This window comes from Lipotes vexillifer, unplaced genomic scaffold (genome assembly GCF_000442215.2).
Source record: "Lipotes vexillifer unplaced genomic scaffold, Lipotes_vexillifer_v1.1 scaffold555, whole genome shotgun sequence".
Taxonomy (NCBI): Eukaryota; Metazoa; Chordata; class Mammalia; order Artiodactyla; family Lipotidae; genus Lipotes; species Lipotes vexillifer.
The window spans coordinates 294751-308436 of NW_006772693.1; the positions used below are offsets into that span (position 1 = coordinate 294751).

The 13686-nt window shown below is 40.8% G+C and overlaps 1 protein-coding gene across 1 annotated transcript in view; it reads left to right on the plus strand.

The window, feature by feature from the left end:
• HECW2 (HECT, C2 and WW domain containing E3 ubiquitin protein ligase 2) overlaps positions 1-13686 on the plus strand; it is a 246869-nt gene that overhangs the window by 199778 nt on the left and 33405 nt on the right. The window contains exons 19-20 of the mRNA XM_007447815.1: positions 5691-5811; positions 7545-7658. Of these exons, the coding sequence (XP_007447877.1) occupies positions 5691-5811; positions 7545-7658 (235 nt within the window). The remainder of the gene's footprint in view (positions 1-5690; positions 5812-7544; positions 7659-13686) is intronic.

The following is a 13686-nucleotide window of genomic DNA, read 5'->3' on the forward strand; positions in this document are numbered from 1 at the left end:
CCCCTCCCTCTCTCCCTCCCTCTCTCCCTCCCTTTCTCTCTCTCTCTGTGTCTCTCTCTCCCTCTTCTCCCTTCCTCCTTCTTTGACTTCCTCCCACCCTACCTTCTCCCTCTTCCATCCCTCCCCTTTCCCACAGTCTCTGAAGCAGCTTTATACTTGTTAGAAAAAGTGTTCTATCCCTTCTCTTTGCTAAGCCCCACAGAGATGATCTAGGAACCAAACAGTACAAATGAAGGATGCTCTCTGGGTAGGTGGGGATGGGGGAGTTATGATTCCAGAGACTGGAGGAAAACCAAACACTATCTCTGTCACAATACACAGGTATTTTTATTTTTGTGGTTTTTGTTGCCGTTACTCTCCCTTACTTCCCACCCCTAACACTCTCAGAAGATGCCTGTCACTGGCATGCCCTCCAGCTTTCCCCTTTTAATAAATTGCTTTTAATTTGCCAACATTTGAAAAATCAGATTATCAAATAAATAAATGGTAGGTAAATGGAAGCATCAACAATGTCAAAACAATGACCTGAGGGCCTTTTATTACTCTTAGAGAATAAAGCAGAAATGCCAGGACTTCCTTGCTTGTGCTTTGTGCCAGCTATTTTTTTTTTTTTTTTTTTTGCGGTACGCGGGCCTCTCACTGTTGTGGCCTCTCCCGTAGCGGAGCACAGGCTCCGGACGCGCAGGCTCAGCGGCCATGGCTCACGGCCCCAGCCGCTCCGCGGCATGTGGGATCTTCCCGGACCGGGGCACGAACCCGTGTCCCCTGCATCAGCAGGCGGACTCTCAACCACTGAGCAACCAGGGAAGCCCCTGTGCCAGCTATTTGTTTGTTTTCTTAATTTCCATTGTTGATCTATGTTCCAGAAGATAGAGTTTTCCAGAAATTATTATAATGCTTGATAATTGGTTCTCATTCACTAACAGGGAATTATTGTTTTAAAAATGTCATAGAGGGCTTCCCTGGTGGCGCAGTGGTTGAGAGTCCGCCTGCCGATGCAGGGGACATGGGTTCATGCCCTGGTCTGGGAAGATCCCACATGCCACGGAGCAGCTGTGCCCGTGAGCCGTGGCCGCTGAGCCTGCGCGTCCGGAGCCTGTTCTCCACAAAAAAAAAAAAAAAAAAAAAATGTCATGGAGTTTATCTGTTTTAGAAAGTGAACAGAAAAGAAATTCTCTTCTGAGCCATCCCAGTACATAGGCCTGGAACCATGCTGAATTAGGCTGAGCTTCATCCCCCTCCATTGCAGACCAAGAGCAAGTCATCAGAGCATTCTGGGTTCTGGGTGGCACACCCAGCATCAAAAAAGACCCAGGGCTTCCCTGGTGGCGCAGTGGTTGAGAGTCCGCCTGCCGATGCAGGGGATACGGGTTCGTGCCCCGGTCTGGGAAGATCCCACATGCCGCGGAGCGGCTGGGCCCGTGAGCCATGGCCGCTGAGCCTGCGCGTCTGGAGCCTGTGCTGCGCTACGGGAGAGGCCACAGCAGTGAGAGGCCCGCGTACCGCAAAAAAATAAATAAATAAAAAAAATAAAAGACCCAGACTTCTTAGCTGCTTGATGCCAAGGCTTTTCTAGTATCACCTAGAAAAGAAATCCTTTGCCTGGTAGAATTCTTTAGTTTGTATGTGATTGTACAGTTTTTTAACGGTACGTTGAAATAGTGTAACACTATATGGAAGTACTTTAGGCCTGCCTAGCAATGATTTTTAAAAAGTCTAATATCTGTTACTGAAATTTTTTCCCATAAATAATTAACATAGTACTGACTATCCATAAAACCAGCCTTTCATTTGATCACTTCCTATATGTAACATTGACCTTTTCGTATCTGACTTCCTTTTTTAAGACCATAAAGACTATGACATTACTCTCTCTATAAGAGAATTATATTCTAGAACTTCACTTACAGTTATGGTTCTTAGTTCTGTGAGCTCAGTCTCCAAGATAATTTTTTATTTCCAAAGTGGAAGTAATATTGTTTCTGCCCTGGATTTTCTTGGCAGTTGCACCTGACTTGCATTAAGAATTTGACAAGGGCCAACAGCATAATTTATTGTAATTTTTAAATCATGATGTAATGTGTAAATGATTTTTTCATCATAGAACTATTGGCAAAAGAATTTTTGCATTTAACAATTTCTGTCTCCAGAGTCTCCATAATTGAATTCCTTTACCTAGAGCTTAAAAGGAGTCAGAGCTAATTTTTATTAAGTGTCTGTATTGATATTGATGGAATGCGTTATGGCATTTGCCACATCCTTTTAAGCATCTCAAATTATATAGCAATAGTGTATGTGCTGTTTTTCAAAAGTAATCAAGTCGTAAAGAATCGGGTTTCTTTTGAGTCCTGAAAGATTTTCGGTCTTTTGTTCCTGTTTTTCCTCTTCCCTATCAATGATCGCGCTCTTGAAAGCTGATTCATTATGGCTGCTTTCTGAGCTGTCTGGGTTTAGTAGTCTGCAGTTACTCAGACTGAAGCAGCAAAAGCTTTATTCTGCCACTCTAACTGGACTTGTGCTGCATGGTTTTGTCCCTCAGCCATCCGAGAGAGGAGCCCAGAGTCTATGCAGATCATGGTCCTTCATGTTGCAAACGATACCTTCCAAATACCTGGGAAGTATTCCCCCTGTGTTGGTCCCTGGATGAGGCCCAGGTGTTTCATTGGTTACCTTTGACCTTCTTGTGGGAGATAATGGTTCTCAGACTTGGCTGCACGTTGGAATCATCTGGAGAGCTGCATGACACACTAATGTCTGGGTCTCACCCCCACCGATTCTGATGTCATATGTCCTGGCTGTGGCCTGAACATTGGGATTTTTAAAAGCTCCCTACGTGATTCTAATGTGCAATCAAGATTGAGAACCACTGCCTAGGAGTCTTCTGCATCCCAGACCTTTTAAGGTCAAGTTTATTTGTTTCCTTTATGGCATAGCTCTTTGCTCTTTGGGTAAAAGATTCATAACTGTGCCAACAGAACTCTGGACATATTATTCATCAATAGCCCATTTTATTAAATTCCATTCCCCAACCTCAGTACATTTCCCCATGTGTTTAGTATTCACAACTATGCAGATAATAGCAATAACAGCTAACATTTACATGGGGCTGCTTATGCAGCCGGCACTGCGCGAAGTGCCATACCACACATACACTAACTCATTTAATCCACAAGTGTGGCCCAGATCTCTCACTGGAACTCCAGTACTATATTTTCAAGTGTCTGCAAGGTATATCCACCTGAACAGCTGTCCTCTCCAGCTTAGTATGTAGAAAGCCTCATATGCTCCTGTCCACCAGCATCATTTCCCACGCTGCTTTAGCATCAGACAGACCTGGCTCAGATCCTAAATCTACTATTCACTGTCCTATGACTTCAGTTTCCTTAGTTACAAAGTGGTGATGACAGTAATAATACTAATGCCTGCTTCTTAGACTTGTGAGGATTTCCCAAGATCCTCTCTGTAAAGTGAATGGTCCTTAATGCATAGCAGACACAACAAATGACAGCTATTGTTATTGTTTAAAAAGCTTTATATTGGGCCTCCCTGGTGGCGCAGTGGTTGAGAGTCTGCCTGCCGATGCAGGGGACACGGGTTCGTGCCCCGGTCTGGGAGGATCCCACATGCCGCGGAGCGGCTGGGCCCGTGAGCCATGGCCGCTGAGCCTGCGCGTCCGGAGCCTGGGCTCCTCAACGGGAGAGGCCCCAGCAGTGAGAGGCCCGTGTACCGCAAAACAAAACAAAACAAAACAAAAAAGCTTTATATTACCATGAGAGCTTCCTGTTCCTCCTCTTCCTTACTTATCTACTCTTACCAATTCTTATTTCACATTTTGTAAAATTTCCTCTGAGTCACCATAGTCCAGGCTAGTCCTCATGCCCTCAGGCCTCCATTGCTTCAACTACTCCTAACTAGGTCTTTCCTTCTTGCTGCCCTTAATCCAGTCCGAAAATCATTTCTGAAATAAAACACCACTTGTTTGTTATTCCCTTGCTTAAGAACCTATAAAGGCTTCCCACTGCTTGCTGCATCACACTCACACTTCTCAGCTAAGTTTTTAAAAATTCTTCTCATAATTTCATACCAAACTTCTGACCAGTTTAATTTCCTACTTATGTCCTAGCACTCCCTCTCTGCTCTAGGTTAGTGGGGTCTCCTCCATGTCTTCTGAACATGCAGGCAATGCTTATTCCAGCTCTTGCTGCCCTGCCCCAGTATAGACTATAGTTCTCCCATGTTTATAAGGCCTGGTCCCAATAACATCTCCTCCCTAAAGTCTTTTCCATTGTGATCTCTGCTTATCCTCATTTACTGTTACTTTTCTATAACACTGATCTCAGGTGCATCCTCCCTGAGTGGCGGTGGCAGAGTGGAGACCACGTGCTTCACCTAATGGGGCAGCTGCCCTCTGTAGCCCCAGGGAAATGCAAGCCAGTTGTTGCAAGAGTTCCCAACTGACTTGCACAAGAAATCAGGATTTTTTTTTTCTACTTGAAATCTCCTCATTTTTAAATGTTGGCAGTTAATTGAAAATCTTCAGAACATTGTGTGGCAAACAGAATAGATCTATAGGGCTGGGTATAGCCCCACGGCTATCGTTTTGTTCCTTCTGCTGTAGAGTTTGTATACCATCTAGTTTAAGACTTAAATATTCTCTAGTTGTTTGATATGTTCTATTTCTGTCTTCCCAACCAAGATATCCACTCCAGCAACCCGACCTTATCCATTCTGAGCGTCTGTTGCTGAACCTAACACAGTATTAGCAAAAAATAATCATCACTTAGTTGATTCATGCATAAAGATATATTTAAGGAGCTTACATGGTGTGTAATGCACAAGACATCACAATTTTTGTTTTCTGGTTTCTTTTATTGTGTTGTGAAATATGTCTTGGAAATATCCAGTGTTTTTGTCATGGCGCCGATTCCCCTATTCATCATCAGTTTTGTATCCCCGCTTGTTGGTTAGTCACAGTGTGACACAAAACCAGATTTTTCTATGGAAGAGGAACAAACTATGTTGCTTTTATATTTTATTAATGATGCTTGCCGTGGAATGACATGTAATGACATGACATCTTTAGATAATCTGTAGATAATTACAGTACCTGGCATGTATTAAGAATGCAACAAATCACAGTATTTTTACTCTGCATAACCAGGAGACATGTACCTTCTGCAATTATGGCTGAACTCTGTTTTCAAATCAAGATTATCCTACCCTGTGGTATGAAATGTAATGTTGTAGGTTTTTCATCAAGTATGGAAACTCACTATTCTTGCTTTGCGTACCACATACTTTCACACTATAACTTCCTGTCTATTTGCTGTGATATCATCTCAGCCGCAAGCCAAGATATTCCACCCTGAACAGTTACCATTAGACATGAGTAACTGTTTGACTCATATTGATTTGGACTGAAAAGAGGAACATATTTGACTAACACATGGGCACCATTGTAACTCTTCAAACAGGATTTGAAGGCCACAAAGAAGACATCTTAAGATCCTGGTTAAGCTCTGTGATAGCCTTCGACTTGGAGAGGTGAAAAGTGCAGGGACCTAAAAGTATTGCCTCCTTTTACTTGTTAACTGTGGTCTCAGCCCCATGGTAATATTTTTCATGGTGATGTGATGAACATAAGGACATCGCACAAATCCACACCCTTGTCTCTTCGTGCTTTGTTGTAGGTACTCAGCGTGCCAATGCCCGTGCTCCAGCCCCTTACAAGCGAGACTTTGAAGCCAAACTAAGAAACTTTTACAGGAAGTTAGAGACTAAAGGATATGGACAAGGCCCAGGGAAATTAAAGTAAGTCAAAATAATACACACCCCAGGATTTGTAGATGGTGAAAAGATGGGATGCAATTTGGAATGTAGGAAATGGATTGATTAGGGTTGACCAGCCTTCGTTTTAGTCGGCATAATTATTTGGGCATGTGTAAATTACAGGATCATCTAAAACATAGTTCTTGAATTAAGCACAATTAAACTTAAGGTTTTTTGTTTGTTTGTTTGTTTGTTTGTTTAAACTTAAGGTTTTAAAACAGACAGGAAAGAGACGACCATGTTTCACATAAAAATAAGGCAAAATTAAAAGCTGATATATTTTGTTCTCCTGAAAAGTACCTCTTTGTTGACTTATCGCATATTCATTAGATATAAGGCTGTCACAGTGTCTTGTATTGCACGTCACTGTCTCCTGGGCTGACCTGAGTGTAGGACTACTGCTCAGCTCTGTTTCCTTCTGTGAAGTAAGCTTAACTTGTCCAATGGAATATGTCATGAATGTTGTTTCTGCCTGTCTTTATCCACCTCCCTTTAAATGGGGAAATTGAAACATCATCATGTTGTTTGGCCTAGAATAATCTGAACTTCCTACTTACCCATACTCCCTTCAGCCCCACCTCCACCCCTGTCCCATGTCCCCACTAGAGATCACTATGCCACTTGAGAGAGGACAGAGGAGGGGAGGGTCTGACTGCAGAAGTGTCGGGACCTGGGTGTGTGAGAGAATTGCCCAGCCCAACAGGCACATGGCTCACTGCCCCCCATGCAGGGCTTGCTCATCTGAACTCACAGGTTCCCCTTTCATCACCCTCGAAAATATCAACCCTTCCCAAACACTGAGCTTCACTTACTAAGGTCTTACTGATCAAGCTTTAATACCTTCAGCCTCCCTATCATCTCCCTTTCCATTACTATTTGCATTAAGGGAAAATTGACACCTGTTTAAGGATGACTTAAATTGTCATTGTCATAAGTAGATTAATCAACCACCAGTATCATTCATTTGTATCTGTCACTTAGGGAATCTCAAGATTCACTTAATTTTAAAGTTAAACTAAGCACAACAGAGCCTCCCTGGTGGCGCAGTCGTTGAGAGTCCGCCTGCAGATGCAGGGGACACAGTTTCGTGCCCTGGTCCGGGAAGATCCCACATGCCGCGGAGCGGCTGGGCCCGTGAGCCATGGCCGCTGAGCCTGCGCGTCCGGAGACTGTGCTCCGCAACGGGAGAGGCCACAGCAGTGAGAGGCCCGCGTACCGCAAAAAAAAAAAAAAACTAAGCACAACAGTAAACTCCACTGCTTTGGAGGACACTGAGAATTTTTTTGTCCTTGTTCTCACTGTTATCTTTCTGGGTACTTAAGAATTGAATTCCTAGGTGCATTCAGGCTTAAAACATTACCTCCTAGGGTTACTCTTCCTTTCCTAAATAAATGTTTTGTGTGTGTGTGTTGTTTTTTAATCATTTTTCTTCCGGGATAAATTGATGTGACCATTCAGAAAGGACTCTTGCATTGGTTTTACAGGTCTTAGGTGGGGTGCTCTATTTACCAATGATTCTCTGGTGTAACTTTTGTTAATGCTATTAAGAGTTACAGACAGATGTGTGCTTTATTGCAGATAGCGATGATAGTAAGTCACTCCACTTTTCCCCTAATTAATTGTGGTAAGTGGAAATTAAATGGCAAGTGCCCAGTTCTGGAGAGATAAGGATTAGGAAATAATCTGTATTTTTCAAATTGTCTTTTTCTGGACAGGTTAATTATCAGAAGAGATCACTTGCTCGAAGATGCTTTTAATCAGATTATGGGCTACTCCAGAAAAGACCTGCAGAGAAATAAGCTGTATGTCACATTTGTTGGGGAGGAAGGGTGAGTAGCACAGAGAAGTGGCCTGTGAAGCACAGGCTGTGGCTGCCGGAGGATGTTTCCCCACACTGTCCCCTGCGGTTGCCTGAAACAGGAAATCCTTCTGACGGAAAATGCTGTTCTCATACACTTAAACCTTTCATTTTTTTTTTTTTAAGCTTCCTTTGATTTTTAAATCATTTGACATAGAAATTCTTTGGTAAAAACTCATAACTATAGATCATTTTTGAGAGCAGAAACTTATTTTCGTTTCTTCTCTCTGTAACTCTTTCTCTCAAAGGTAAAGCATGTTTGTTTGTTTTTGTTTTATTGAAGTATAGTTGATTTACAATGTGTTAATTTCTGCTGCACAGCACAGTGATTCAGTTATACATATATGTATATTCTTTTAAAAATTATTTTCCATTATGGTTTATCACAGGATATTGAATATAGTTCCCTGTGCTATACAGTAGGATCTTGTTGTTTATTCATCCTCTATATAATAGTTTGCGTCTGCTAACCCCAAGCTCCTCCCACTCTCTCCCTCCCTCCCCCTCCCCCCACCACCCTGGCAACCACAAGTCTGTTCTCTATGTCCGTGAGTCTGTTTCTGTTTTGTAGATAAGTTCACTTCTGTCATCTTTTAGATTCCACATATAAGTGATATCATATAGTATTTGTCTTTCTCTTTATGACTTACTTCACTTAGCATGATAATCTCTAGGTCCATCCATGTTGCTACAAATGGCATCATTTCATTCTTTTTTATGGCTGGGTAGTATTCCATTGTATATATGTACCACATCTTCTCTATCCATTCATGTGTCAAAGGACATTTAGGTTGTTTCCATGTCCTTGGCTATTGTGAATAGTGCTGCTATGAACGTAGGGGTGCATGTATCTTTTTTGAATTAGAGTTTTGTTTGGGTATATGCCCAGGAGTGGGATTGCTGGATCATATGGTAACTCTATTTTTAGTTTTTGAGGAACCTTCATACTGTTTCCATAGTGGCTGTACCCATATACAGTCCCACCAACAGTGTCAGAGGGTTCAAAACATGGGCTTTGAGATTTAGAAAAAGCAAGGAATTGCATTTTAACATCTGTGATCTTGTTACGTGCACAGGAATACTAAATAAATCGTACTTCACCTGTTAAGCTCAGTTTCAGAATCACGAATTAGAAACTAGTGTTTGCTAGAGAGTAGAGGGAGTGGGGAGGATGCAGCATGGGCGAAATAGGAGAAGGGGATTAAGAGGCGCAAACTTCCATTTGTAAAATAAAGAAGTCACAGGATGTAATGTACAGCAAAGGGAATATAGTCAATAACATTGTAATAACTTTGTATGATGACAAGATGGTAACTAGACTCACAGTGGTGGCCATCTCACAATGTATCAAATTATGGATCACTACATTGTATACCTGCAACTAAAATGATATTGTATGTCAACTGTTCTTCAATTTAAAAAAGATAGAAAAAGAGGAAAAAAGAAGAATCCTTCTGTTCTACCTGGAAATCTCCCCAGCAGTATCTCTTGGGCCTTGGTTCTTATTCCTCTGTCCCCACTTTTTCTCTTTCTTTGGCACACCTACCAAAATAACTACCTGCCATAAACAGAGTCCAGCCTTGTATGACTCTTCCATGAGTGTGCTCATAGAGATAAGGGTTAGGAAATGAATGAGTAAAGACTCCTACACGGTGTTTATTGCATTCAAATAGGCATAACGGTGGTTTTATGACTCTTCAGAAGATGAAAGCTCTCATCTTTCCTAGACCCCTTACTCTTTCCTCATTTCAGGTTTAGGTTTGGAGTCTCAGCACCTTCTTTGTAGACATCACTAGAGTGAATTTTCAAAATACCACATGATTGTCTGAACTCTGGTTGTCTTCTCTTTAACTCCTTAACTGCTGTTGATTTGGATCATTTTAAGGCTACCTCTCTCAGTCTTGCCCAGGAATAAAGTATATTAGATTATGGAATCGTAGCAATAATATTCAACAAATTCAGCCATTTGGTTTATGGTTGATGAAATGGAGCTGTCAAAGTATAAAATAGGTCTTCCCTGGTGGCGCAGTGGTTGAGAGTCCGCCTGCCGTTGCAGGGGACACGGGTTTGTGCCCCGGTCCGGGAAGATCCCACATGCCGCGGAGCGGCTGGGCCCGTGAGCCACGGCCGCTGAGCCTGTGCGTCCGGAGCCTGTACTCCGCAACGGGAGAGGCCACAACAGTGAGAGGCCTGGGTACCGCAAAAAAAAAAAAAAAAAGTATAAAATAATTCACATGTGCTAGTAGAACTAGATAATAGTAAAATTGAGATTTAAAATTAGGCCTCTTATCTTCCATCCAGGATTCTTAGACTAGCACTGGGATTTAGGCAAAACTACTGAACTCTGATCTATCTGAATTTTTTCCTACCCATGGATCTTTTCACTATTCCGGCTAGTGACTGATAACTTCTCTTGGCACATATAGTGTTGTATAGTCTCCCAGCTGTGACTAGATTAAAGTAAAATATTACATGGGAAAACAATATAATGTGACAAAGTTTGAGAAGCTTGCCTGAGACTTGAGCCTTTTGTTGCTGACAAGCCTTAATGGTTCTAGCTTTTGTTAGTTGTCTTAAAGATGCAGGTGGGCAATTGAAAATGAAGGCAAATGTTTTTAGCCTAATCACAGGTATGCATGGGATTCCAGGTATTTCCTTACATAAGTAGTCTGGTTTGGATGAGAATACTTTTCCTCCCCCAGAACTCCAGCTGCCTTTCTTCTTTGTTGGACCACAGTTTGTTGAGATCTCAGAGATGTAGGCAAGAGTCTTTGGAAACCATGGTACTTAGGTTTGAATAGAACAGATGCTATCATGCTTGATCACCCTAAAGCTGTCTCCCCATGATCTGGACTGACATCCATTCCTAGGAGGAGGCCCAGGCAGAGTGGGGCCTTAAATCTTATTTAATTGCCACTAATGTCCAACTGTTTCCTGCCTCCATTTCTTGTCTTCTTCCTGTAACCCTAGAAGGAAAATAAGAGGGAGGATATTTTGAAGTGTGACCTCAGCCCTCAGGGACAATCTCTTAATCAGGCCCCTCTGCATATGGTTTATTGAAACTGGAATGGGGCCAGATAACTTCTGGTCTCATGGCTTTATCATGTCAGTATCATACATATAGATTGTTAGATACAGACTTTATTTTGCTATTAAGGCATTGGGAATACATAATACTATTTTGAAAGATTAACGCAGTATGCTTGCTAAAAAATTGAAACCTCCAAACAACATAAAATTAAGAAGTCATTTTAGCCTTTGTCATCTTACTACATTAAAATTAAAGATCATAACATTTCTTTCTGAATTATAATAAATACCCAAAGAGGAAAGCTACCTAAGTTTTTCTATGGAATTCTGAAATGGAGCTGAAAGTTTTCTGGTCACTTTTCCTTCATTAATTTTAATGCCCTCAAAATGTGTCATTTTGTAAGTTCTTCATGTCTAGCTCTAGTAATAGGTATTTAAAAACGTATATGCCTAGTGCCCAGATGTTGGCTTGCAATATCATTCTTCAATAAAAGGGACTAGGGCTCCTTGAAGAAATGGGTGATTCTAGGACTGGGGCAGGAAATATACAAGACGGCACCTGAAGCATCTTGTGCCAGAAAGTATAGAGGAGCTCAGACAGCTCACAGTGATGTCAAAGGGACACAAGAACCAACTGAAAGAGCTGCCAGTGGTCAAAGGTGGAATAATTTAAGCAAAAAAATAAAGTAGTATTGGATTAGAACCCCAAAGTATAAAATAAATATCTATATACTGATATAAATAAAATAAATACCTATATACTGATATAAATACACAATTGAATAAATAAATAAATAACAATGGACAAATTTGTGCAGATTTCCAAATAATTCTGCATAATTCCCTGCTCCTTAATTGTGAGTTGCACATAGTGACTTTCTTCCAAATAGTACAGTATGAAAGGGGAAAAAAGAAGTTAAGTCTACAGTGGAGAAGCCTGACAAACACACAGCCAGGTGATCAAGGCTAAAATCTAAAATCAACAGTGATATATCCTGTTGATAGTATTTACCCTTGGTATGATGTGATGAGAATGACACTTTACTGTCTTCCTCCCAAAAACATGTAACACCAGTCTAATCAGGAGAAGACATCAGATAAATCCAAACTGAGGGACATTCTACAAGATTACCTTATCAGTGCCCCATAAAACTGTCAAGGTCATCAAAAACCAAAAGCATCTAAGAAACTGTCACAGCCAAGATGAACCTAAGGAACCGTGGCAATTAAATGTAATGTGGTATCCTGAATGGGATCCTGGATCAGAAAAGGGACATTAAGCAAAAATGAAAGAAATCTGACTAAAGTATGGGTTTTAGTTAATAATGTATCAATATCAGTTCATTAATTGTAACAAATGTACTGTACTTAAGTATGGGTTTTAGTTAATAATGTATCAATATCAGTTCATTTTGTAACAAATGTACTGTACTTATGTAAGATGTTGATAAGAGGGAAACTTGAGTGTGAGGTATATAAGAATTCTCCCTACTATCTTTGTAACTTTTCTATAAATCAAAAACTAATCTAAAATAGAACATTTATTAAAGAAAGCATAGAGTCAGGATTTGGGGAGATTTAGAGAATGTTGCCCTGAACAACTTTTCTTACTTCTTTGCTGTCTGATGAGTGATTGCCACCAGGGTAATTTTTGGTATGTGTATACTTCTTTTTGCACTTGAGGTCAGGAGAGTAATAAGTACATAGATGCAGTTAATTCTGTGGCAGGAATTAGTAGAGGTATTGATTGGTATGTATAGAGTATTATTTTGTGTTGCTAAAGTCAACTTTGTTATCTGTGAGGGAATAATACTTTGCAATTCTTATTGATACCATCTCACTGATTGTATTTTCTACCTGTCATAATCAGGGTCTTTATTTATAATAGATTAGTGAGGGCATAAAGAGAAAAGGATTTATTTTTAAGAATAATGCGTCTGCCTGCCCTCCAAAAAGGTGTGAATTAGCAGATTCACTCAGAGACTTCAGCTCTGCCTTAAGATGTTTCTTTGCATAGGTCTTGACACATGATATATAGGTTGTTCCTGAAATGGAAGAGCTGAGTCAAGAGAAATGATGGGAAATGTTATAGTCATAAATTTACAGGACGACTACAAATTCCGTGTGAGGTAGAATTAACCCCAGAATAGTAGAGATGCCTGTATTCAATTAAAAATACAAAAATAAATCTAGAATCTATTAATGTAACTATACTAGTTGACAGCTAATTATTATATCTCGCTAAAATAATGCATCATGTTATGCTTGGCTTTTTTATGAAAAGCAGATGGTTTCTAAGCAAACCACTGTGATTTAATTTGGTCAGCGCTGAAGGTTTTGTTCTAGTCATTAAAATTTCCGCCCAACTTAATTTGGTTATCTGCTCCTGCAAAGTGGGGAAGAGGAGAAGACAGCAGTGGTGGAAGAGCTTGGAAACTGAGTCATCTTGACTGAATGTGGTGGGAAACTGCATCCTCTAGTTGCCTCTTTCTGTTGTGCTTCTGTCCGCCTACAAGTTGCTCCTTTAGGAAGGGAGCCAGTAGAATACCGCATATTCTCCAGTGTATTTTCTTCTAAATGCGTGGTGTCAAAACTTAGCTAGGAAGACTATTGTGTTCTGATGGGACATTTGGGGCCATTCACTTCTTTTTATTTTTTTTTTATTGAAGTACAGTTGATTTACAATATTGTGTTAGTTTCAGGTGTACATTCACTTCTTAGTACCCAAAACAAGTAAGGAAATAATGGCCTGGATAAAGAGAGGATGTTTACACTGTGATTGCCTCGCCTCTTTTTTTTTCTCCATGGCCAGCTCTATAAAAGGCACCTTTCTTTAGGAAAGAATGAGTTCATTATATGTAAGGTGCCATTGATGTGACATTAGTCATCTGTCTTGCAAAGCCACACTTGGACTAGGGAGGGGATGCGTGCAAACAGTTTTAGTTTGGGGGTTTAAGAACAGGTACGCT